The 25,328-nt window shown below is 47.8% G+C and overlaps 3 protein-coding genes across 4 annotated transcripts; 1 reads left to right on the top strand and 2 right to left on the bottom strand.

Moving 5' to 3' along the window:
• Positions 1-913: 913 nt before the first annotated feature.
• On the bottom strand, positions 914-6,037 carry tdh (L-threonine dehydrogenase). Of its 2 annotated transcripts, none has more exons than XM_077743831.1 (9): positions 5,873-6,037; positions 4,173-4,377; positions 3,708-3,750; positions 3,185-3,255; positions 2,946-3,095; positions 2,690-2,862; positions 2,430-2,520; positions 2,096-2,365; positions 914-2,020 (listed from the first exon to the last, which is right to left on the bottom strand). In XM_077743831.1, the coding sequence occupies exons 1-9, from the start codon at positions 5,966-5,968 to the stop codon at positions 1,881-1,883; spliced, it is 1,239 nt and encodes a 412-aa protein (XP_077599957.1). In that variant the 5' UTR covers positions 5,969-6,037; the 3' UTR covers positions 914-1,880. The 2 variants fall into 2 exon arrangements, with proteins under 2 accessions (XP_077599957.1, XP_077599965.1); XM_077743839.1 differs by lacking the exon at positions 5,873-6,037 and adding an exon at positions 4,907-5,058.
• A 928-nt stretch (positions 6,038-6,965) lies between these two features.
• Positions 6,966-11,893, bottom strand: mtmr9 (myotubularin related protein 9). Its single transcript, XM_077743819.1, has 11 exons — positions 11,763-11,893; positions 11,270-11,472; positions 10,988-11,096; positions 10,798-10,923; positions 10,540-10,713; positions 10,263-10,480; positions 10,040-10,201; positions 9,813-9,954; positions 9,527-9,747; positions 9,158-9,309; positions 6,966-8,135 (listed from the first exon to the last, which is right to left on the bottom strand). The coding sequence occupies exons 2-11, from the start codon at positions 11,449-11,451 to the stop codon at positions 7,972-7,974; spliced, it is 1,650 nt and encodes a 549-aa protein (XP_077599945.1). The 5' UTR covers positions 11,452-11,472; positions 11,763-11,893; the 3' UTR covers positions 6,966-7,971.
• An 826-nt stretch (positions 11,894-12,719) lies between these two features.
• Positions 12,720-24,353, top strand: xkr6b (XK, Kell blood group complex subunit-related family, member 6b). Its single transcript, XM_077738785.1, has 3 exons — positions 12,720-13,764; positions 22,795-22,991; positions 23,170-24,353. Exons 1-3 carry the CDS (start codon positions 13,133-13,135, stop codon positions 24,129-24,131), a joined length of 1,791 nt encoding a protein of 596 aa, XP_077594911.1. The 5' UTR covers positions 12,720-13,132; the 3' UTR covers positions 24,132-24,353.
• The last annotated feature ends 975 nt before the right edge of the window (positions 24,354-25,328 follow it).

Below are 25,328 nucleotides of genomic sequence, written 5' to 3'. Positions count from 1 at the left end.
GCCTCCCGTCAGCCAATAGGAGGGCCGTTATCATATTCCCACAGCGCGGCCAAGGCGGAGACGAGACGGCGGCGGCACGGGGGAGCGCGACGGGTTGGAAGTGGGCTTGAGATCCGTAACATTGTGTGCCCGAGACCTGTTGCCGTGGCGACGCCTACCGACCATCATTGGTTGACCTTTGCGATATAAAAAAATGGATGAGTTCATGTCACGTTATGGAACTAAGGAAAACAACTTGGCCGCCATTATGGTTTTTACTAGAAGTAGTCATATAGTTTTTGTTATGGTCCCGTCAGACTGTTATGGAATTTGGAGTATTTAAACTACCATTTTCACAAGTTTAGACTTGATTAAAATATGCATTTTAGGCTAAAATTGACTTTTTTGAATTCCTTGTGTCATTAATTTAGGTTTATATTAGTCACTAACAATTTGGAGCAAAACAAAGTGAGGCAAACGGCACATATTTCTTTCCTTTTCATTTGATTTGTGGCCGGCACAGCAGGATTAGCCCGTCATTCCGCCTGAGAAAAATTCAAAACGGGCCTAAAGCCCGACCAAGCCACCTTTGTAAAAACCTTTCAAGGTTCAGCGAGTTTCTTTTGTCAAAAACAAGCCCCGCCTCCGCGACCCGACACCGCCAAGCCGCCATTTAGCGAGTCATGGCTTTTGGAGCGGCCCGTCGGCATTCTTTGGCGACGTATTCCCGTTTCGCACGCGCGCTCCCATGCGCCCGCCGCGTCAATTCAAAATGGCCGATTACATAACGGCCAGGCTGCCAAATGCCACAAAGTCAAAATAGCGCCACATGCAAACCTCGCCTCGACAACTCCTCCTTGCCTGTTTTGGGAAAAAAAACAAACACAGCAGAAAAATAAGGCCTATTTAAAAAAAAAAAGGAGTAAAACAAGTCTGCAGAAAAAGTGGTTTATTATCAACGCAATTGTAACAGCAGAAAAAGAACCCTTTTTTTCCTAGAAAAACGAAACTAAACCTCATATTTCCACATCATCCCTAGAAAATAAAAATACATCAGCAACTAAAAAAGAAAAGCTGTCAAAGGACACCGATAGAAAGAATAAATTATGTGGTGGAATATACTGAAAAGAATTGCTCCCCAAACCCCCTGAATTCAATTTTAACATTATAAAATTTGAGCATGCGTCCAAAGGCACTGACATTGGAATTGAAAACAATCCTAGAATGACTCCAGTTAGGAGAAAGGTTGCAAAAGTCAGGATATTTAAGGTAATTTTACAGGAATATTGGAGGTTAAAACCCAACGCATTACAAATGTTAAACGTTAAGTGCTGTTATATGAAAGTTTAGCTGCTTAAATGCTAAAAATTAGTTGTGTAAACACCAAAAATGACCTGCTCTAACATTAAAGTTAACTAATTAACCTTTATTTAGCCAGACAGAACCTGTAGTTTGTTATAAAGCCACTAAAGGTTAGCTGCTTCAATGCTAAATGTTAGCCATTTAAATGTTAAAAGTTGACTGCTTTAACATTAACTTAACCACTAGGAGTTAGCCACTTTAACGCTAAAAGTTAACATTCTAATCTATAATGGACACTAAGTCCAATTTGTAGTGGGAGGGTTGGCAGTGAAGTGACTGACACTAAAAGCCATATTTTGGTAGTTTATGTTTATAGTACTTCCCGACATTTTGCAACCCGAGTCAGGCAATCGTCGGCGATGCAGCGAAAACAACGGGTTTGGTTTTTCCCCGCGACGGGCAAAACAATACATCCCGCCCGCCCGGGAACTGCGAACTATGTACACGGGGGCGCCATGTTCCCCATCCCTCTTTGGTCATTCTATACACTATGTACAACAACAACAAGAACAAAAAGGCTATCTTAGCTTAGCCGAGCACTAGTTGGCGCGTGCCATGCGCGTCTCGCCGCTCAGGTAGTTGAGCATGGTTTGCACCAGCTCGGGCAGGTCGTAGTCGTGCTTCCAGGCCCAGTCGCGCTTGGCGTTGGAGTCGTCGAAGTTCATGGGCCACGAGTCGGCTGGGAGACAAAATGGGAAGCGGTTAGGCCACCGTAGTTTCAAAATCTCTTTTATGGTCCCCGGCGCCGACTCACCGATGGCCTGCCGGACGGGGTCCACGTTGTAAGACACCTCCAACTCGGGCACGTGCTTGCGCAGCTCTTGCGCCAGCTCTTCGGGCGAGAAGCTCATGGCGTTGATGTTGTACGTGCGCATGGCCAGCGAGTCGGCGGGCGCCTCCAGCACCTCCAGCGTGGCGCGCAGGCAGTCGTCGATGTACATCATGGGCAGCCGCGTGTCGGGCCGCAGGCAGCACTCGAACTTGCCCGTCTTGATGGCGTCGTGGAAGATCTGGACGGCGTAGTCTGTGAGAGAACAAAGGTTAGAAAAAAAGGGCCTGGGTAAAAACCCGTCGCCATCAAATCTCACCGGTGGTGCCGCCGCCGGGCATGGAGTCGGCGGAAATGATTCCCGGGTAGCGGAGACAGCGGAAGTCCAAGCCGTAGCGGTGATGGTAGTACTAGTGGGGAGAGAGTAGAAATATTTTTGACTTCAATTTCATCAGAGGTTTCGGTCACATTTTCTGTCCAAATATGGCCGCCAGTGAGTTGCACTAATTCATACCAGGTTGCCATTACTAATTTTTTACCAGTATTTTTAGCAAATGATGCCCCCACCCATCCACGTACTTCTCCCATGAGTTCAGCGTGGACTTTGGAGACGCCATAGATGGTGCGGGGCCTCTGCACGCAAAGGTCGGGCGTGGGGTCGCGCGGGGACGTGGGTCCGAAGGCGCCGATGGTGCTGGGGACGAAGAGACGTAGGCCGTGCTCCGCCGCGATGTCCAGGATGTTGTGGAGACCTGATTGAGAGAACCAGACGTTAGCCAAAGAAAAAAGGGAATCAAATGAAAGAAAAAAAATAAAATTAAAATTGCTCGCTCACCAGTGATATTGACGGATCGGGCCAGCGCCACGTTAGCCTCGCCCACGGCGCTCAGAAGCGCGCTGTAGTGGACCAACCAAGTGATTCGGTTGTTCACCACAATCTCCCGCAGGTTCTTGTAGTCCAAAATGTCAGAGTAGATGAAGGGGCCTGTAGGGGGCGACACAGAAGACGTTGACAAAGACGGAAGAAGAAGAATTGTATGCAAATGGGATGAATGACAAGTAGTGCACACTTACCGCTGTGGAAAACGTTACTGGTGGGTTTCCTGATGTCGGACAAAATCACGTTGTTCTTCCCGAAGCGTTTTCTGTAAAAGCACAACGTCGGTCGGGTTACTCAAGCGACATGCTAACTTTCTAATCAAACAATGTTGGCCAACTCGCTAAGCAAACATGAAGGCTACTGACGCACAAACAAAATGACCCTAACCCACTTGGTTGCTTAATCATACTGTACAATTAAACCCTCTCATTTTGACATTTGTAGAGTCACATTGGTCTCCTGTCAGTATTTTTTATGTACCCAGCTATAGGTTAAATAAGAAAGTGAGGAAATGTTCACATTTCTTGACTGTATATTAACCAAAATGTATATATTGTTGTGTTTCGGCCCATCCCCCGCTGGTCTAATTGTCTGCTGAACAAAAAGTTGTCACCCACAGCGGCCTCCCACGACCGATTTGCCCCTCCCCCGACTGAGTTTGACATCCCAGGCTTACACAGCAGCTCAAAAACAAACTCAAATGGCAAAGAAGGTTACCTCAATAGTTTGGCCAGTCCCACCCCGAGTTGTCCAAGGCCACCTGCAATTGACACAAGTAACCATTGTTAGTGGAGGGTGAATGGAGTAGCTTGCTAGCTAAGAGGGGGCGGGGTTAGGGTCTTTTGTGTGGACCCTCCGTGCCAGACTAGTCCATCTCTCCATCCCAGGAACCTCATTTCTTTTTACAAAGTCAGTCTCATTTACACATATCACTTTCATTTTCGTTCCAATTCAGCCGCACCCACTAAATTGGATTTTTTTTCCATTTTAAAGTGGCGCTGGATTGCCGCACGAAACGGAATTCCCAGACGAAACATGCCAGAAAGTCTTACGTGACTACATAACTGCTGTCTCTAATTACAATACTTAAGCATCATTTACAAATTTCCATTCCGACTCTGTCATTAAATGCTACTTTTATACTCAAACTGGACAAACTGGATCTTCTCGCTTTGAACTCACCCGTGATGAGCACTTTGGGGTGGTCCGTCTCGGAGAAGGACACCGAGTGAAAGCTGGCGTCCGACGTCACCTGGCGAGGCGAGAAGCTGATGCCGCGGACGGCCGCCACCAAGGAGCGGCAGCCGCAGGCCTGGGCCGGGCTGGCCGCCAACGCCGCCTGCTTGACTGCCTTGCTGAGGGTTCGGAAGACCACCATGCTTGATGCCTGTGAAGGGAACGTTCATAGTTTGTGTCAATAAAGCCTCAGTTGACGAGCACTATCCCTTTTTTCCCAAGAATGCAAATATAGTGACGTGCACTGCTGTCAAACTAGGGGTGGGGGGGCTGAGGTAAACAAGGCGCAGCCGCAAACAAATTAAACTGGCAAGACGGGAGGACACGTAGGCAGTGTTTATACCTATTTTATGGAAACATTTGCAATCCTTCAAATTCAAGATTTCAGTCTTTTCCATTTAGAATACACCTAATTGTTTATATTGACTCATAGTTACTTTAAAATGAGCTAATTTTCATTTACCACACCGTAACTTTGGCCGACGCCTACTCATAACATTTAAACCCAAAAAACATTACTGTTGAAATGGCTAGATGAAAATTTCACAAACTAACATTGACTTCCATTGACAACGATAGACGTCCAGTTCATTTGGATTGGGAAGGGCAACCCTTCCCAATCCAAATTTTGCACTGGACGTCTAACACCGTCAATGTAAAAAAAAAACATCAACACTCACCGTAATGTTGTTCAGCTCGAAAAGGAAAGAAGAGAAGCACTTGGAAAATATTTATACCAAAATGCCCTGCCTTCTGCAGCAGCCAATCAGCGAAAGAGGGCGTTTTTACTCGCTTTTCCTGGGAAAACTACAACATATGTTTTTTCCTCGTCTGGCAAAGGTTTATTTTTAATATAAAAGACATGTGACGAGTTGGAAAGGGTGACGAAGTCGGTTCGAGGCCGTTAGAGGAGAATGCTCCTAAATGCCCCCTCCGGCCATGTGCGCCGCTTTGTTGTGCCAACATATCGGCTTGTATAACAAGCATAAGCGGGGTGGGCGACAGAATCGTGACGGGTGGATGTTTTATACTATTCCGTGTTGTTATGAACGAGATTCGAAACGTAACTATAAAAAACGACGACAGTGAAGCCGGCAATGGTTTTGGCGGTGACTATGCTGCCTTCAGGTGCTCTAGGATAGGGGACTTTTACCACTTACTATTTTTTTTTACCTATTATGCACATAAACTAAGTATTAATATTAAATGAAAACTACTTTCCCATCATAACCAATGGAATGTAAATCTGGAAAATTATCACGAGGACTTTCGATAACAAAGCAAGCATAAAAATACGTCATAAATCGACGTTCTTTTGCAATTTTCGACTGAACAACTGCTATTTCCCTTTATTACAACATCACCTGAAGGCAGCTTTAGCCTATTAGCTTGTGGTTATCCAACGAGACGCCAATGAGAATTATTATAAAAAAAAACAATACTTAAAAAACAGACATTCGAGTTTTAAAATCACCATTAAGTACTATGGTTATAAACTGGATTTAGAAATACATTTCGTGACCCTAGCCATGAGTTCCGAAACAAGCTAGTTCCTAAAAAAACGCGATTCAAAGCAGAAGTATTCTTGACTGTTTAATTGAACTACAAATTAAAAACATTAGAGGAGAAATGTAAATAGTACTTGCCGAAAATGTACGCAGCCCGGAGGTTGTGGTGCTTTGTCGGAGGCTTGTCGTGACGCGCTGTGACGCTCGTAGTGTTATCTGAAGCCGGTGTTGCATCAGCTGCTATATATCAGCGGCCATCTGCATTCTGGAGAAGCCGCTCTGGTCGCTGATTGGCCCACGCCCGGAGGTGCGGTGGAGCGCGGACGCGCCCAAACGACGTCACTCTGTACAGCCCTCCATACTGTGCCTTTTGGCTTGTTTACCATCCACGTGGCCGGCGAAGACCTTCATTGGATTTGACATTCGACTATGACAGGCTAAGATGAGGTCAATTGAGGGTACTTTCCAGAGGGACAATCTGCGGCTGTTTTGACACAGCAGTGACACAATTTCCGCTCCTAGAAAGCTGCATTTTTGGATGGAAGTGCATTGTTAAATGTCAGGGAAAAAAAATAGGAATCAAGACATAATAATCAAGTAATACGTTTTTCAGAGTAAAGTATTTCAGGGTTGTTGCCTTTTTTCCAGAATATTATTTGATCATAATATATATTTTAAAATGTATAGATATCCTCAACAACAACAAAAATGAGGAAAAAACTACACACTATAGTCTGGAGACTGGCGATTTGTCTTCGATAGCGGTCAGCCAAAAATATGTGGCGAGCAAAGTGGCGCGAACATAAGTGGGCGGGATTAAAGTCCACGCCAGCGTGTGACTGGTCGGCTCGGCACACCCGTTTCCTTATCACCGCGACTGCAAGTTAATAATTAATCTGACATACTTTTGGCAAAACAAAGTTGTAGAAGCTATTGGCGCCGTGACCTTCATACAGGAACTCTTAGTCTTTTTTTATAGTATCTAGAGGACAGATTGACGGTAAACAGCAGCAATCACGCGGGAGCGGATGCATGACTATTTATTGTACTCTCACCTTTTCTAATGTATCACTCACTGCAGTCCAAACATATTTTGGGTGGCGCCCTAATCACGTGCTATTGTCTTCGGGGAAAGAATTCAGACTACTTTTATAATCAGAGATTTTAACTTTACTTAACAAGGGTGTGTAGACTTTTAATATTCACGGAAAGAAAACTAAAACAGTCAAACTGACTCACAATGTTTGACTTTTATTGACTGTGACAATCAGAATGATTCCAGTTTCATTAAAAGCGCAAAATAAATCAATTTTGGCAAAAAACATGCGCAAGAGAATTCTAAACGCGTCATTTGAATATAAAGTTTGCATTGATATAACAAAAACAAATATAAACGTATTTCTTAAATAACTTAGCCTAGTTTCTCCTTACAACATAAAAGGTGAGGGAATGTATCAGTTAGACACGTATTTCCCTTATTTGTGCATGAATTGGTCGATAAACAATCTGTAATAATGCTATAGTGTCGTGCAGTGGTGCCTTAAAATAGGAGTAATTCGACTTAAGAGATTTTGAGCTTTTCAGGAGATGAACGCATGAAAAGAGAGGATAACACGTTAGCTTAAAGCTAAGAAATAATGGCAAACACCATTGACCAGCTAACAATTAGCACTTAAAGTTTTGAGTTGTGAAAATTCTTGTGATTTCACCCAATCAACAATAAATATGTTATCATTTCTGTTGTTGTTAAAAGCCACAAAATGTGGCATTTGTATAAGACACGAGGCTTAATGAACTCTTATCTCAAGGCATCACACTATCATATAAACCTGCTAACCCATTTGCGATGCAAACAAAATCACTCAAAGTGCAATTTTTCTTCACCATAATTAAAAAAAAGCATACTGCGAAGACATTGTGTAACCACGGCAACCAAGCCGTCCAATCCAGTCCGCTCCACGACTCTTAAATCGAATACGGAACGCTAAGTGCTGACCCCGCCAACGCTTGTTATGCTAATTTGGCCCCCACTTACAGCTAGCGCTCGCTTGGTTGCCACGGCTACCGCGCGGCACATTACGGTATGTACAAAACGATGTCCCGACGTGGCACGATGTACGGCTACGAGTAAAGCTAGCTGCGAGAGATGTAAACAAATAAAGGAAGAAACAAATAGAAATGCTAAAGTGGTTGATTGACTTAGGACCGAGCGACCTCCGGCCGGGTTCTACCTGCTTCTAGGGCGTTTGTAGGAGCGGGTCTTGGGTCTCCAGTTGGGCTAGCTGTCGGCGCAGGAGGTTGACTCGGTTTTGGAGCTCCTTGTTGTACTCGATGACGTGCACCATTTCTTCGTAGGCTTCGTCCAAGCACTTGGACGAGCGATTCCAGCGAAGGAACACGCCTGAAAATAACAAAGGCAGAGGTTAATATTCAACAAAAAGTGCTGGTGACTTTTACATACCCCTAAAAAATTTAATTAGCATGTGGAAAATTTGTGTGAAATGATGCCCTCAACAATTCAAATGATTTTTTTGGCTTTTATTGACTTTATCAGATCTTTGTTGTGGTGGCCTACTTCCTCGTAATGAGAACAATGAAGCAATAAATTGCAATAAATTCATTAAAAACTAGACGTTGCGCAAAGGGGAACATTGTGAGCTTACGGAACACGAGAACAACTTAACTGCGCACGTGCTGATGCCAAACCCCCCGCCGGGCTAATGCGCAAGATAGCACAACGCTAGCAATGCGCAGCATGTGAAAAGCGCCAAAAGCGACGCGAGGGTTCGGTTACACGAGCCGCGAGGTCACATGCGTCGCCTTGAGCTTTTTTTCTGTCACGTGATGAAAAGTTTTTTTTTCTAAATAGTACTTTATGTACATATCCTCGATAAGAGACGCATCTGGGATTTCTGGGTCATAATTAGACCATAAAATTGCTACCAACTCATGTTCAATTATTATTATTATTTTTTTAAACACATGAAAAAAAAACGATTCAAATTTATTGAATACCATTAAATTGTTATCATTAAGTATTCATATTTTTACACTAAATTACAAAAAGACAGTAAATATCCTATTTTGCTATTGTTTAATAAATAAAATGCTAACGGTATAAGCTAGCTATGACACAGCATTTTGTTGATTTTAACAAATTTCACCGGAATTGCCTGCATCCCATAATAATAGGACTTCAAGAGGACAATACTGACGCCCTGTGGAAAATATAACACATTTTAGGCAGTTTTTTTTTCTCCACAGAAAGCCTGCAGGGAGTTCAAGTTTGGGCCCGTTACCGTTGAACTGACTGACCTCCAAAAGTCTTTAGCATTCCACAAATGCTAATTTGTGACGACGCGCAATAAACTTGCACCTGGCGTGTATGTAAAAGTGGAATTCAAGTTGGGCGAGAAGGCTTACCCTCCCAAAGCAGAAGGCTCTGAGGGGCCACCGAGGGCCAAATGACCAGCCCGTTGGCCTCGTAAAGCGGGTTGGTCAAGCGCTCCACTTCCTCGGGACGATTCACCCACGACCACAGGGAGACCGTCTTCTCCGAAACGGACAGTTTAGCCCTGGGGAGGAACAAATATTTGTTGACCGCGGATTGCCTTTGCAGAAATTTGACTGAGGACAAACAAAGCATATTTAAAGGAGTTATTAACATGACATTAGCAAGTCAAGTGTGCTAACAAGAGTGAACACGTTGTTGCCAACTATCCCAAAATTAAAATGATTTTATCAAAATTATTTAATTATTTATGACGCAGCGTTTTTCCAGACTTTCCTTACCTTTCGGCCGCACCGTTGCCCAGAAAAGTGCCAAACTGGGAAGCGTAGGCGTGCTCAAAAAGCAGCACCAGGAAGGCCTCGCCAAACTCGAACGAACACGGGAACTGACGCAGGATCTGCCACACGCAGTCCAGGAACAGCAGGAAGACGGGAGCCTCCTGGCGAGGTTTACTGCTGGAGTAGGCCGACTGGGCGCAACGCTGCCGGAACGGGTGACCCGCCTATGGAAAAAAGGGGGAAAATTCACATTTTGGTGTCCTGACAAAATGGCGGCGGAACATCTCACTTGGAGCCACTCGCGCTCCACCAGGCCCTGGAAGCCTCGGATGGTCCTGCAGCCCGGATCCAAGATAATCTGCGCCAAGGAGGTGATTTGGAGGGTGGAGTCCGTGCCTTCTGCTCCGTGCACCAGCACAGACGCGCCCTCCCTGCGAGACATCAACGCGAATCAAAATGTTAGCTAGCACATAGCAAAATATAACCAGTTATTATCCATTAACATAAAATTCCAACCTGTCGATGCATTGCGCTGCCAGGCAGGCAGTGGTCAGGATTTCCTTGACGTGCGCCAGCCAATTGGAGGCCTCCAGCTTGCTGAGCCAGCGGTCCATGTTGTGTGACTGGTCGTTACACGCCTCCACCAGTTTAATCAGACTCTCCTGCAGCACCCCAAACCTAATTGAGCGACAATTTGTTTTGTCAGGAGCTGAAAAAAATAACTAGTTTGGACTTTTACCTTTCAATAGCTTTGTGAATCCGTCTCCACTGTGGATAGTTAGCCTCAGACTCAAAACCTCCTCCTTTAGCTTTAGCCTGCTGAGCTACGCTAATGGCACGCGTGTCAATGATGTAGCCGCGCTTTCCCGGCCTCAAAGTGGCGTTGATGAGCTTCTCGTCTTCCTTGCAGCGCCGCCCGTTGGTGCCGGTGAGAGGTTGAGACGCTCGCATCATCACCTGGGATGAAAATAATTAGCATTTTGCACTGTGTGGCGTCTATGCGCCGGGAGGCTAACCATTCCGTTCTTCTTGTGGTAGTAGCTCAGCACGGGGAAGCGGCCGCCGTGGCGAAATGTCGCCGCCGCCTTTAGCGCGTCGTCGTCCAGAGTCTTTGGTACCGCTACTAGCGGAGGGTAGGAAGGACACACGCTGAAATCTTTGTTGACTTCGCTCAATCGCCATTCGTCTGTCTGTGAGAGGAAGGAACAAAAATAAAAGCATTGTTATCTAATCATTCTCAAGCCAAACAAAAGCTCTCATGAAAACTTTCCCACCATGGACTCCAGGTCTTTGAAGGCATCTTGAGGACGAAAACAAGTCCAACCATCATGGACGACCTCAAACATGGGTCGGTAGAAGAAAGGGTACATCAGGGAGACGGAATCAAGTGTCGAGAGAGCCTAGAGAGCAAGAAACAGTTATAAAATGGGACTTTTTCTTGATTAAAATTGTGTATTTCTGTACCTCAGTTGAGCTAGCAATGTTGATACATTCCTCCATACCAGGAATGTCCAGCTGAATTACTCTCAGGTCTTTGCATTTAACTATAACCCTGCCAATAGAGCCCACAAACCTGAAAGACACATTCAAAACAAGTTAGCTCATAGTGTGTCGAATTTGTTTTCGCGGAGCAGAGCTCACTGTAATGGAAAAAAATGTGACGTCACGATTTGTCGGCATCTTCTAAGATCAAATTGGGCGGGAAGATAATGTGCTTCGAGAAATTTCTACTTTCGACGGTTTTACCTCTTTTCTATAGAGTCAATGTTTGAATGAAGAAGCCACAATTCCTCCGTGTTGTCCTGCCTTGATGATAGAATGAGGTGGTGGCCGGTTAAACACAAAGTTCCCTCAACTTTGGGCAAAAAAGGACGGTGAAGAACAACTCCGTCCACCCGCGGGGTCTTAATTAGCTCGGCGAACTCCATAATGACGACACCGAACCGCCTCTAAAACACACAAACGATTACTCTTAAACAAATTTTACAACACGTCTACGCTTTATTGAGCAAAATACACCCGAACATACGGCTGTCAAACCTGGAAAACAAAACTAAATAGAAAATTAGCAAACCATAAGCAGGTGACAGCTAATGCTAACTAGCCAACAAAACCAGGAGTATTTGGAACAAATAAACTCTTGTTCAAGGATGACGGAGATAAATATGTATTCAGGAAATATTAGTTTATAAGACACACGCGTATAGTCATGTTTAAAGTGCATTTAGTGTGTAATTACCTGAATGTTTTGGAGACTGTACGATGGTGTGACGGGTGTTCGTGGAAAAGAACCTCCCGGTTCGAAACAGGAAACGGAACTATTTTCTTGTTGTTATACGAAAACTTTGGAAAAACTGGTAAAAAACAATATGGTATATTTTAAATGATTACTTTTGTCATTAATCAGTTTTCAAACACATTTTAATTGTATTTAAGTTTGTATTAGATTTGTAATAAAAGAAACCCACGCCGATACTAAACACGTCCGCAAGAGGGCAGCTTTCTCAAGATAACCTTAATGAGGGCTGAAATTATTTTTAAAATAAATACTGTTTACATTCTTTGTTGTCATTTTGTCACACCTGACATTTATGTTTATGTTTGTATGGTTGGTTTTGAGGCATTAAAATCCCATTGCATTCAAAGAGCAAAAGGAGTACCTGTAAAGGTTTAAAGAAATTCATAATTAGTGTATAAAAGGGTTAATTAAATTCGAAATATTTTTGGGTCTTGTTTGGCATTCATGTTGTAGAAATCAAACCAGCGAATGGAATTCTTTTCTCTATTCTCAGTTTCATGTTGATTTGATCACATTTCAAAATCATAATACCTAAGGTCATTCTGCTTGATGCTTTCCATAAATGAATGATAAAAAATCCTTGAGACTCACTCTAAAGCTTTTGTCAGCCTTCTTTGGCTGCAGAATTGAGTGCAAGTCAAGTACTAGTTCGCATAGACAGTTTTGCTAGCATTCTAAAGATTATTGCGGTCATACCAAATGCATAATGTTGTTGTCATGCGATCTACCGATAGTACCTCGACAATCTACCGGTAGATCGCGATCTAGGTACATATTAGGCACCCCTACTCTACGTTCATGGGTTTAAACGAGACGCTAGATGGCAACCGCGCAGAAAGAAAGAATGGGTGCGTGTGGGAGGAGGAAGGGGGCGTGTGGGGGGCGATAGAGGTAGGGGATGAATTACGTCGGTGAGGACCAGCGGAGGGAAGCGCTCGGTGGAGGCTCGCAGCTGGAGGAGGGACGTGGGGTGGTCGGCTGGAGCAGGAGCAGGAGTAGGAGCAGGAGGAGGAGGAGGAGAAGGAGGAGAGGGGCTCGACTCGACGCCATGAACGTTTAGTCCGAACATCTCTTTTTCTTGGGATTTTTTCTTCTTCTTCTTCTAAATCTTCCCTTGCCATCGTCCGGATCCCCCCAGCACTCGAACCCGCAGATTAGTGGGCGGGGGTTGGTGGACGCGCGAGGGATGCGCTGCGTCCGCGGGGCTCGCCGTCCCAGCCCGGAGCCCGGGTGAGCCGCGGCGGCTCGTACATGGCTCCGGGGCCGCGGGTGCCAAGCAGGTGTCCGGGGAGAGACGTCGAGAGGCCAAGATGGCAGCCAAGTCCGACGGCCACGGGGTCGTCATCGGCGGCGGCGGCGGTGGTGTCGGTGTCGGCGGCGGAGGGGGCGGGGGCCGCTTCGCCCAGCTGCGCGACCTGGACGATGTGGTGGACAGCGGAAGCTCCTTCCACATCTGCCACTGCTGCAACACCTCCTCGTGCTACTGGGGGTGCCGGAGCGCCTGCCTGCGCTACCTGCGGTCCCGGCGGCGAGCGAGAGGGGGGCTGTCCGACCGTGACGACGGCATCGAGGGGTCACCCGAGCGGCAACGCCGACGCCGGCGTCTATGGCTCGACTGTCTGTGGATCATCCTGGCCCTGGTCGTCTTCTTCTGGGACGTGTGCAGTGACGTGTGGCTGGCCGCGCACTACTACCGCGGCCGCCACTTTCTGTGGTCGGCCGTCACGCTCTTCTTCGTGCTGGTACCGTCGGTGCTGGTGCAGATCCTCAGCTTCCGCTGGTTCGTGCAGGATTACACGGAGGGCGCCCTGGGCTCCGTGCAGGGCCTGAGTAGCCGGCGGGCCGTGGCCGTGGCCGCTCTGCGCCGGGACCGATGCTGCCGGATCTCCGTCTGGCTCTGGCAGAGTGCTCTGCACGTCTTTCAGATGGGACAAGTGTGGAGGTAAGGCAGGAAAACATACTCTTTGGACGTCTAACCCTTTCAGTGGCAAACGACAAGAACACAACTCATGGACCTGACCTTGAAAAAAAAATCAACTATACTTTTAACATGGGTTGCCATTGACAGTGATAGACGTCCATCACTATCCAATGGGAGGAGCCAATGACGAGGAAGCGAACCATCAAATTAACCAAAACATTTCCATTTCATTGAGAAGCCCGACACACCGATTCATCAAAACCGCTCACTTATGTCGGCGCTAGACGTCCAATCAATTTCAACAGGGAGGGGCTAAATTTGAGGACATTTTTTCCTCACATAGCCATTGACGCTACTATACGTCCAATCCATTGCTTCCCTTTCAATGCCATTGACGGCACCAATCGCCCCTCCCGGTCAAAATGGATGAGGCGTCTAGCGCCGTTACCGTTAGCCAATGAGTTCACGGGGGTGTGTCGATTTACCGTTTCCATCCGAGTGCGCCATTGCGCTTGTGTGTGTGTGTGTGTGTTGGAGATCCCACCTTCTCCCTCAGCTGCATTGAAGACTCCTTCACGCAATTAGATTTTGCAACAATCTGTTCTCACGCTGCAGTCCGGCATACTATGCTCCGCCCCCTTCGTTACACCCAGCCGTGGACCCCCCCACCGCCAAGCCAGTATACGTACACAGACATGATGTCATTGAGTCTTCTGCAACGCTGGCACATTTGGTCCCCGCCCCCCTCCGTCCTACTCCCTCACGCTCAGGGATGGACGTGGTCTTTCCCAAGTGCGTATTCATTCCGAGACGAAAGAAAAAATATGAATATGATACAGAGGAGTCGGGTACTGGGCACGTTTGCAAAATGGGTCAAATGAGGCCTCAGTGTGGAAAAATCCAGTCGGCGTTCTTAAGTAGAGGTGAAAATGCAGTCAAGGTGACTCCAAAATGGAAGCTGAAGACACTTGTAGTGTCCACACAAAATGATTCGGCCGGCCGGATTTGGCCCCCGGGCCTCCACTTTGTTCATATCTCAAGGCAGAATTCGGCCTTTGGCTGACATATAAACGACTTTCTTAAGCGAGGCGCTGTTTATTCGGCGTGAAATCGCAACCCGCTGTGTTTACGGGCCAGCCTCTCGTGGCAAAATTGCAATAATTGCCAATTATTCCGCGTTTCCGGCCAATTGTGACAAATTGTCGGCGGAGAAAAGAAAGGCGCCAAGATTGGTCCGTCGGGGATTTCCCCCCAAAACTTCTCTCGCTCATTTAGCTCGGCGCCGGCGATTAAGCCGTCCGTCCCGCCGTCGGGATTAAAAGACGGGCGCGCGTCGTTAAGGAAAAAAAAAAACGCAGCGGGGCCACCCCAATGCATGCTGGGAAGGCGGCTAATTGATTGTGGAGGTGAAGATGAAAGTGAGTCATGAGACGTGAATCCTGTCGCCGCTCGACTGAGATTTTCTTCGCTAATCAAGTCGCCAGATTGACGTTGAGAGATGACGGATACCCGAGATGGAGGAAAACTGGGGTTTAGCTCCGCCCCATGGACGGAGATAGACGTCCAATTCATGTTGTGGTGGTTGGTTAAATGTAGTTTATCAAAACACCCTTTAGCATGGATAAATAATAATTAAATAATAAATAATTTGGGGAAATCTGTATTTAAAGAACATTATTTTATTATATTATATAAGAAAAACAGTTTTTTTTACAATTATTATTCTTTTTTTAAAATAAATTTATTAATTGGACATCTCCTACCATCAATAACCCCAAAACAATCTGAAGCTACGTCAACAATAATTCGAAAACCAAAAAAAAAAATACTCGCCAAACTTCTAATTCTACCTAGCAACAAATGACAAACACGGGACATCATTGGTCAACAGAATAGCCCTTCTTAAAAAAAATCAAAGCAAAAACTCCCTTCCACCTTTAGCCACGTTTTCTATGAGCATTCCGTCCATCTGACTTTTGGAGGTCGTCGCCTTGGTCAAAGTCTGTTTTGGTTGCTAAATTTAGCCGTCGTGATTAAAGCGCTGATGGTCGCCGTCGCCTTGACGCCGCGCTCCGGCCGAGGCCGGCAGACCGCCAGAATATTAAGCGGCGATGGGCTGGTGAGCATGCCGCTCACATGCGCGCCGTCTTTGCCATCGCGCACCTTTTGCATTTCCTTAGGGGGGGGAAAAAGCGGCGTCCGTTCCATTTGAAGTGGGAGGTTACCCCGTGAAGGACACACAAAGTAGGCTACATCGCATATCTGTATTTTAGTCTTAAAAAAATAACCCTTATGAAAAAAAGAGGGACTTATAGTCCGGAAAATACGGTCCTGCTTAAATTAGGATGCTAACCCGTGTAGCGGTGCACCAAATGATTGATCGCCATGGCAACAACCTCAGCCGACCCCACGTCGCAATGAACAACAAATGTTAGCCGCTAGCCACCCGCTCGCTATGCCTTTTCCTCTGCTAGTGTCCCCCCAAAAAGGAAAATAAAACATCATAATAGTTAATTTTTTTCCTAAATGGATCCCTATTTGTCACGGCAACGTTTTGAGTGACATGTACGACTTGGATGTTCTCTCAATTGGCTTGTTAGCGTGTTTACGGCGCTTTGTGTTCTGCCTACATTTGTCGCATGCACGTTTTGTACAACTTGGCTGCTGAGGCGGATTTATTGACTTTGTAGTATGGGCTGTTTGTTCCGCCAATGTGTGTGTGAGTGAGTGTACCCTCTTTCAAGTGTGTGTGTGTGTGTGTGTGTGTGTGTGTGTACGTTGGCAGCTGGAGCGACCGCATCGCTCCCATTCGCCGTCATCAGCAAGCTGTCGCTGATGCTATTTCCTCTCGTGGCTAACGTCTAAAAGCGCAACGGGATGTTTTTCAGTGCAGGTCGATCACTTGCGCAAAATACGTAGACTTTACTACATTTGGGGTCCCAAAAAACGACAAATGAGGTCCAAAAAGGCATTTTTTTGGCTCCCCCGGCCGCCATTTTGACGTGTGTGGTCTAATAGTTACATATCCATCCGATGGCGTGCCAGGATTTGGGACGTCTCCTTTCCTTCAAACTGTCCCTCTAACTGGATTTAGTTGCGCATTGGCGAAGCGGCGATGAAAAGAGCGAGCGCAAGGTTGACTCGGCTGCGCGGCGCTGGCCTACTTTTGAAAAAATGGGCCAACTCGCGCTCACTCTTCAGTGAGAAAGGCCGGCAGCCAGGCGCGGGACACGCAGCCCAAATAAAAGCGCCCTCTTAACTCCACACGCGGCCAATTTGCACCTTCTTAATTTCTCAGCCAGCGCTAACAACGTGGCCTTTGGGCACAGCGCTAACGCTAATGCTAATACTAGGAAAAGCCATGAACGGGGGCTAGGGCAAGCGGGGTGGCTTTAAAAACAAACTATTTTTCTTCTGTGAGCACATGAGAATGTGCTTTTATTTTGATGGGCGCACGCCAAGAAAAAAAAGCCATCTTTGCAAAGTGAGACGAGGACTGGTCCCCGAATGTTGCACCGCCAGCATTATTTTTCAACAAGGCGGCGCGGGTATGAAAAATAGCTTCAAAGAGACGTCCGACGTGACGCCCCGACATTTTTCGTCCACTCGGGGAAACCGAGAGTCGTTTTTGAAGGCGTCAATAGTCATTTTACGGTTCATTCATCAATAGCGAGCGGCCTTGGGAGCGCCACCTAGTTCAACAGACGAGACAGCATATAATAGCGCTACAACTAGCATCAAAAATGGTCGCAGGGCGCGATGATTCTGGCTCTCGGCGAGAAAATAAGCAGCTGCTCGGCTCATGTTTTGGGCAGCGCATAGGTGTTACTACCTTTTCTTTGGCTTTGGTTTATTTTTTTCTATATTAATCTAATGTGGAGTTGTTCATGATTTCTAAGCAGCGACTTATATTTTCAGCCGGCGTGTCTGAGTGGATTAGACCAAGACGGACATTTCTTTGCCCGCATATAAACGAGTTAGAGCACAATTAAGCTAACGTAGCGGTCCTGGCGTTCGCTATGCTACCTCCAAGGGTGCTTTTGGAGGTCACGTGTCTCCATTACAGCCTCCGTGACCCATTTTCAACCTTCGTCGACGTCGTATTGTCATTTCCCCACCTCCAAACATTCGCCGCTAAGTGGATTTGGACGCCGTCGAGTTTTAATACGCAGAGATTAGCGGGATGTCTAATCACGTGGCCTTTTCAAATGAGCTTCATTTCTCCCGACGCACCCCAAAAATGCCGGCTTTCCGAATGGGATCATCCGGGGCCCTGTCGGCAAACGCTTTTAGCCCGCTTTACGGCTTCAAGTCGAGATGGGAGTCAATTAGGTCGTTTTCGGGGCCAACTAGACATTTGAAATAGTGGCGGACAAACAAGAAATGACGCTGGCTTGCAACACGCCGCCAGCTCCGTCTCCCGCACGTGACTTTGAGAGCAATCACTGCGCGCCGGCTCGCTTTTAATTAGCGCTTTGCACGACATCTGCCCTTCTGTCTTTCAATTAAAGATATCTGCCACCCGGTTTTGCTAACGTCGTCATTGCCACAAAAAACACAAACGCCGAGCGACATTCTCGCAAAATGTCGCTCCGTCAAAATAGCTTTGTGACGTTGCCAGCAAAGTCAATGCATTGTCTTTTAAATGACTAAAAAGATTAGAAAGTCTTTTAAGTGACATTAGGAGGAGGATTGGAGTACAGCTTGGTTTTGATAGAACGCCGAGCAAAAGAATCCACCCGTCGATGCGAGCTCTCGGCTAAGTAGCGGCGGCGCGGCGGCGGCCCGCTGGGCGCCGTCTCGTCAAAAAAAGGCTGGGGAAACGACTGCGCTCGGACCTCGGCGGGACGCCCCAGAGCCCGGGAAAGGCTGCCATGGAAACCACAGGCCAGACGTCAGAAAAACAACCGCCACGACGGCGCCTTAACTTGACTCTTTGTGGTTAGTGGTGCGCTAAAAAATAATAATAAAAAGCTACTATACAGTATTTCATGTGCGATAACCTCATTCATCATTTTTACCTCCTGTGCACTCTGTTACTAGGCAGAATTTGAAAGGGCAAAATCCTCAATTGCTAGTCCCATGAAATATCTTGATTATTATTAATTATTGAACAGAAAAATTCAAATGACTGAATCCCAAAGTTTTTGAAAAACATGGTCCTGTTATTTTTAAATCAGGGTACTTTAGTATATTAATACGTTTTTTTTTTCTGTAAGGGGGTCTAACATTTCATGTCTAATGGCAGCAAAACGACTGGGCCCAACCGCAACATTGTACTTTAGCACCACGGCGTCAACGAGGGGATGGCTAAGTGGTTGTAACCGGACTCCGACGTGTTGCAGTCTGGGAAATGTGATGAAGTGGAAGTCCAGCGGGGACGCCGTGGAAGCGGCGGCGAGCCCAGCCGTCCGCTGACAAAACGCAAACGATAATGATTAAATTCTCCTACGTACACGTCCCAAAAAAACAAATAGATTGGGCGTCCGTGAACGATAAAGTCATTAACCATTAAGACAGCCCCTTACCAATATGGCCGCCCCGTGACGACCTTCCTATCAAAGTCAATGCATGGCCATTAAAATGAAGTCCCAACTGTCTTAATTCTCAATGAACACAAAGCCGGCGGCGGCCATTTTGGCTCAGGCTACTATATGTAAAAAGTACTAAAAAGTGTTATTTCCTAGTTTCATTTGACACTGTTGATACTAATTACACGAATGATTCGACTATTATGTTGATTGTGATCGCATATTTCATGAAGCCACATAAAAAAACAAGAGTTAAGGCTGTATAAATGGCCTTTTTTGGGGGGGCCGAATGCGACAAACAGGCAATCGGCGGGCAGCCGTCGCCTGTCCCTCGCAGGCCCCGGTTACCTTGGCAACCCCTGCATCATTTTTTAGTACCCCCACTGCGGCATGAACCCCACGTAACCCCGGCGAACCCCGCTTTGACGCGGAGTGATGATGCGTTACGTAACAAATTGATGGAATTGTCAAATAATCGTGCTAACAGCTCACTTTCTTTAATCGGAAAATGGCCCTTGACTTTTTTCACTTAGCGTCGTCTCTCTTAGCATTTTGACACATCGTCTTCCGCGCTACTCGCGTTAGCCGATAACGCCCGAGCGCCATCGGAGGAGATAAGCGATGGCGCCGGAAATGGAGAGGAGGAGACGGCCACTCCACACAGCCCAAGGGGGAGTCGCTAAACTAATCGGCCGGAGCGCCCGGCAATTTTCCGCCCGCGTGCTTCCTCTCCCTCTTCTTGCTATGCCGCTCACGCTTGCGGGCTAACGCCCGCTAACGTTTGGCCTGCGTCCCGATCGTCGGCCATTTTAATGAGGCCTGCTAATCATTCCAAAATCGACCGGATAATCAATGGATGATTATGCCAGTGGATGAAAAACAGCTAAATAGTCTTTATTATTGTTGTTTTGCTAAGGAGTTGCTAGCAGGCTACGACTAAAAAACACATTTCTTACATAAAAAAGGCCAATTTGACATGAGCTAGCGAGGCAAATGCAGCTATCTTGCACTTTCTTCTTCTTTTTTGTGTGCTTGGGCTCCCTTTGAAAAGCAACTAGGTCAAAGCCTATTTCTTCTTAATCCGCCACATCATGCTCCGTCCCCCTTTCCCGGTGTGGTGGGAGCGCGGCCGCCAAACTGGAGCGGTGAGGGAGGGTCGGAGGGAAACATTTCACCCCTGGCTCGCCTCGCTCCAAAAGAGCCACGCAAAAGCCTGACGAGAAGCTAATTGCTCTGGATTGAGCGCGACCGTGGCTGAAAAAGGCCTCGAAATATTTTCTCATGTCGCCATTCTTCTTCCTATGAGTTTATCGTTAGTATATTTACGTTATTTTTCGAGTAAAGTGAGTTGGAATGGCTATTAGTGGCTGGTGCAAGTCCCACTTTATGCTAACGTGGAATGACAGGAGACAAACGAGCTTGGCTTCTGAGAAAAATGCAAATGGCGCCGACGGCGCCCCGAGGCATCGCGTGCGATTAAACGCTTTGCGTCGGAAGTTAAGCGCAGTCATCCGTCGCTCCGGGGCGTCGAGCGGCTTCCCTGCTGGCGCCGTTCCCGTCGCAGAAAGACGCTAGCATCGCAACAAATGGGATTTTTAGCTAAAGCTACGCTAATATTCCCAAATAAAACTGTAACGGGGTCGACGTAGCGTGCTACGAGCTAGCTCGTACGGCTACTAGCCAACTGCCAAACGAGCCCTGCGGTGTCCAAGTGGGTTTTTGCGCGGCCTGTTTCCGACGAGTGCTAGCATCAGATATGTCGTTATCGTCCCCGCGGCAACGATTAGAGCAAAGCCGATACGAGCTGGCGGGAAGCCGACGCGCGCCGTGAAGGCGCAACGATCCGTGACCGCCGCCCGAGGCCCAATTGCGGGAGGCCCGGCGCGATGGAGCCGTGGTTTGATGACAGCTAAAAGTCGAGGGCCGGGCCGGCCTGGAAAATGGGCCTGCATTTTAGCTATTATTATGCTGTGGTTAGCTAAGTGTAGTAAAATTTATAAAAACATGATGAAATAAGATTTAATCAACACAAAAATGGTATTAAAATGGTATTAAAAGCTCCGTTAGGGGACTTCAATCATCCCAAGTGGTTTTCCTGACCCGAATCGAACGGAATTTGGAGTCCAGCTGAGTTTGCCAATCTAGCCCAGCCGCTCTTTTGTTACCATTAGCGACGGCGAGCACGTGACGCTCAAATGGAAGCCAACGGAAAGCGGGGGAGCCACCCCCCGCCCCCGAAAAGACGCTATTGATCACAGGCGCCGCTCGTTAAAAGCCATCAGAGGCGGCGGGTCACTCGGCCAGTAATTAAAATGAAGGACAAGCTTAATTAAATGATGGATTTCACGGCGCACGCCTCGCCTGTGATCAGCGCTATCGCCAAACTGCAGCTAGCTAGCATCAAATCTTCAAACAAAGAAATTAATAAACAAACGTTAGAACCAGGAAGAAATTGTGAAATGGGGAGATTAAAGTTGCCAGGTTAAAAGATATCCCGCTATAGTTGACTTTTTTTGGACATAATCTCACATAAATGAAAAAACTCAACTATTAGTGGCAACATTATGAAAAATGACATCAAGGGCGGCCATATTGGTACAGACAACAATTCCATCAACATCAGTTGAAATGAACATTAAGATAGCTTTTTCTTCTTTAAAACATGACGTTAGCATGCTCAAAGCATCCGCTCGTTACGTTGCTAACGGCACATGACGTCCCATCCATTTCAAACGGGAGGCCCGGCAGCGAATGAACAAACACTTCAGGAATTGGCGTCGAGCCGTTAGCCCGCAGACAGCTTGCGTAGAGATGACGATCCAGATGATGCTTGTCGATGTCTCGACAGCAGACGCTTGAGCTACACACACACACACACACACACACTAGCGGCTTAACGAGCCGAGAGCAAACGGCTACATTCGCGCCGCAAATAATTCACGAGGCGCTCTACGGAAGAGTGGCGAGACGTGAGGGAGGGATGGCGTCGAGGGGGCGCCGCAGCGGGAGATTCCCTCTTCGCCCGAAAGCTGACGAGCCAACGTGCGTCTTCGTTTGTTTTGGAAAGACGACGCAGCGGGAGTGTGATGGTGCGAGGACACATTTTTGGGGCGCCGTTGAGAGTCTTACGCCAAGTCGTCAGTCTTTAATTGCGTGTTTTTAGGGACGAAATTCATCCTAATTTCAGTCCATCGACTTTGGTGGGACGTTGCCCCTACCAATATGGCCGCCCTTAGGCCTTATAGTTGGAGTCCAATCAGTTTGGAGTGTGAGGGATGGCGTGGAATGAACTAAAATCCACTTCATTTGAAGACCGTGATCTGCCGACCCCCGTCTTCGATACACCGAGGCTAATGGAAGTCAGTGGGCGGAGACCTTGTAAGGTCGTCGGAGAGCATCCTCGCTATTCCGTTTGACATTTAGCGAGCCGACTGCAAATGTCAGAGAATAGCCGCTTTTTCCCCGGCGTTGGCGCCCGCCGTATCACTTGATACAGTACACGCTCTGATGTCGTCCCTAGGTACGTCCGGACCATGTACCTGGGCGTCCAGAGCCACCGGCAGAAGGAGAACCAGCGTCGTTTCTACTGGGCAATGATGTACGAGTACGCCGACGTCAACATGCTGCGACTGCTGGAGACCTTTCTGGAGAGCGCCCCCCAGCTGGTACTGCAGTTGTGCATCATGATCCAGAGTAACGAGGCCCAGTGGCAACAATGTAAGTCATCATATTTTTTGTCCGTTTTTTTATTATGATTTTCTTTGTCAACGTCCCCAAAATTGCACTTGCACCAGACCACCGCTAGAGGGCACTGCTGTGCGTATTGAACCGTATTTGACGACAAAAATTCGATTCCATCCGTTCATCTTTCTATTTTTCCACCTCCGTCCCGCAGGTTCTTCGGTCCTCTCCTCCCTCCTGTCCCTGGCCTGGGTCCTGGCGTCCTACCACAAGCTCCTGCGCGACTCTCGCGACGACAAACAGAGCATGAGCTACCGCGGCGCCCTGGTGCACCTGTTCTGGCGCCTGTTCACCATCTCGTCGCGGGTGCTCTCCTTCGCCCTGTTTGCCTCGGTTTTCCACATCTACTTTGGCATCTTCGTGGTGCTCCACTGGTGCGCCATGGCGTTCTGGGTCATCCACGGCGGCACCGACTTCTGCATGTCCAAGTGGGAGGAGGTGCTGTTCAACATGGTGGTGGGGGTGGTGTACGTCTTCTGCTGGTTCAACGTGCAGGAGGGGCGCACCCGCTTCCGGATGGTGATCTATTACACGGTGGTGCTGTTGGAGAACGCCCTCCTCAGCGGGCTGTGGTACGCGTACCGCGACCCGGCCACCACCGACGCCTTCGCCTCTTACGCCCTGGGCGGCGTCTTCCTGTGCTTTGCCTCGGGTGTGGCCTGCATGGTCCTCTACTACGGGGTCCTGCACCCCGTTGGCCCCCGGCTGAGGGTGCTGGCCGGCTCCTGCTGCGCCGAACTGCTGTGGGGGCTGCCCCTGCCCCCCGAGGCCGAGCCCATGGCGCCCACTCCCGGCCCCCGGGGCTCCCAGGCCACCCCCACGCGGGCGGCGGCCGGGGAGTACCCGGAGGCCGAGGACGGCGCCGCCGACTCCTGCCTTCCCGTTTTCCAGGTGAGGGCCACCGAGCCGGTGGACGCCTCGGGGCGCCCCGAGGGGCCCCTCATCAAGATAGACATGCCCAGGAAGCGCTACCCGGCTTGGGACGCGCACTTTGTGGACCGCAGGCTCCGCAGGACCATCAACGTGCTCCAGTACGTGAGTCCCAATGCGGTGGGCATCAGGTACAGGGACGGCCCCCTCCTCTACGAACTACTACAGTACGAATCGTCCTTCTGAGGGGCGTTCCCTCCAACGCCGGTCCTCCCCTCCGTTCCATTTATGCCAGATTGAACACTCACCGTTTATTTTTGGAGAAACCAACAGAGAAAAAAAAGATGACGGACCTCCAATGGCAGGGGTCTCCTTAGCGGTCCTTGGGCTAAAAACGAGAAGCCCTCGACCGCAATGGACGCTTGGAAGTCACCAGAAGAGGCGGAATGAAATCTGCGGACCCTTCCGGAATAGTCCGTCCGCGGTTGTGTACGAGTGTCTCGTGAACATATGAATGTCTCATTCCCAAATGAGTCTCCCGCATAGCTCCGATTGGACTGGCGTGAAGGACAACTGTTACGGCCCGAATGTCCGGAACTGCGTCGGAGGGTGCGGGTTTTTTCTCTATGTTTTTGCACATCCTGACTTTTACTGCCATTCTTTATGTAAATAACACGACGCGGATGGCGTTTACCGAGAACCAGAGGGGGGGAAAAAAGAGGGAACGGATGGACGACGGCGGTTGGGGTCTAACCGGGCCGTGGCTATTTCGGTTCCAAAATCCTCAATCGTAATCACATCATGTATGGCGAGCGGAAGAGGGGGGGGGGGGGGGGGGGGTAGCAATAGAAGCACACTGACCTTCAATCAGTTCCACCCATTCATGAAATCTGTTCAGTGCAGATTGCCCTCTGGCGGAGGGTGAAGGAACAGCAGCACAATTTTGAAAGAAACCTCGGGGTGCTAGATCGCAGCCATTGGGGGCCGCTAACCGCGAAGCTAACTTCCTCACCTTTGCACGCGTCTCCGTCACCCCTCCGTTACAGTACATAGAGCATTTTCAACCCGGTGCTGAACAACCTCAGAGGTGCTAATGCTAAGTTCACTTTTTTTGGGCCACAAGGCCCCAAAATAACAACAACAACAACAACACTCGTGAACTCCAGCACCTCAATGGAAACACTCCGTTCTACCGCAAAACTTTCTATGGTGCCATTTTTGTTCTGCACATGTCGTTCTACCGTTTAGACGTATTTTCTTCGGTTTTAACTCGGGTCAACAAAGTCGCATTTTGGAGCACAAACTGTGGATGGAAATGTAAAAAAAGAAAAATGATAAAAAGAAGTCTATATATCTAGAACGTGATTGCTGTGTTGTAAATTCCTGTCATCTAAATGTCCTTTTATCTGTGTGTATCTATTTATTATGACATAGCATTAGCGT

The sequence above is a fragment of the Stigmatopora nigra genome, chromosome 2, assembly GCF_051989575.1.
Source record: "Stigmatopora nigra isolate UIUO_SnigA chromosome 2, RoL_Snig_1.1, whole genome shotgun sequence".
Taxonomy (NCBI): Eukaryota; Metazoa; Chordata; class Actinopteri; order Syngnathiformes; family Syngnathidae; genus Stigmatopora; species Stigmatopora nigra.
Note: the sequence above shows the minus strand (reverse complement) of the source record. Positions and strands in the feature narration are given on the sequence as shown.

What these genes read in the sequence shown, in the direction of transcription:
- xkr6b (XM_077738785.1), top strand. Translation starts at nt 13,133, where the DNA reads ATGGCAGCCAAGTCCGACGGCCACGGGGTCGTCATCGGCGGCGGCGGC. An exon ending in CAGATGGGACAAGTGTGGAG is followed by an intron (nt 13,765 to 22,794) that starts GTAAGGCAGGAA and finishes TGTCGTCCCTAG; the next exon opens with GTACGTCCGGACCATGTACC. An exon ending in CGAGGCCCAGTGGCAACAAT is followed by an intron (nt 22,992 to 23,169) that starts GTAAGTCATCAT and finishes TCCGTCCCGCAG; the next exon opens with GTTCTTCGGTCCTCTCCTCC.
- tdh (XM_077743831.1), bottom strand. Translation starts at nt 5,968, where the DNA reads ATGCAACACCGGCTTCAGATAACACTACGAGCGTCACAGCGCGTCACG. An exon ending in GGACTGGCCAAACTATTGAG is followed by an intron (nt 3,256 to 3,707) that starts GTAACCTTCTTT and finishes GTGCTTTTACAG; the next exon opens with AAAACGCTTCGGGAAGAACA. An exon ending in CAGTAACGTTTTCCACAGCG is followed by an intron (nt 3,096 to 3,184) that starts GTAAGTGTGCAC and finishes CGCCCCCTACAG; the next exon opens with GCCCCTTCATCTACTCTGAC.
- mtmr9 (XM_077743819.1), bottom strand. Translation starts at nt 11,451, where the DNA reads ATGGAGTTCGCCGAGCTAATTAAGACCCCGCGGGTGGACGGAGTTGTT. An exon ending in ATTCACAAAGCTATTGAAAG is followed by an intron (nt 10,202 to 10,262) that starts GTAAAAGTCCAA and finishes TCGCTCAATTAG; the next exon opens with GTTTGGGGTGCTGCAGGAGA. An exon ending in GCAGCGCAATGCATCGACAG is followed by an intron (nt 9,955 to 10,039) that starts GTTGGAATTTTA and finishes GATGTCTCGCAG; the next exon opens with GGAGGGCGCGTCTGTGCTGG.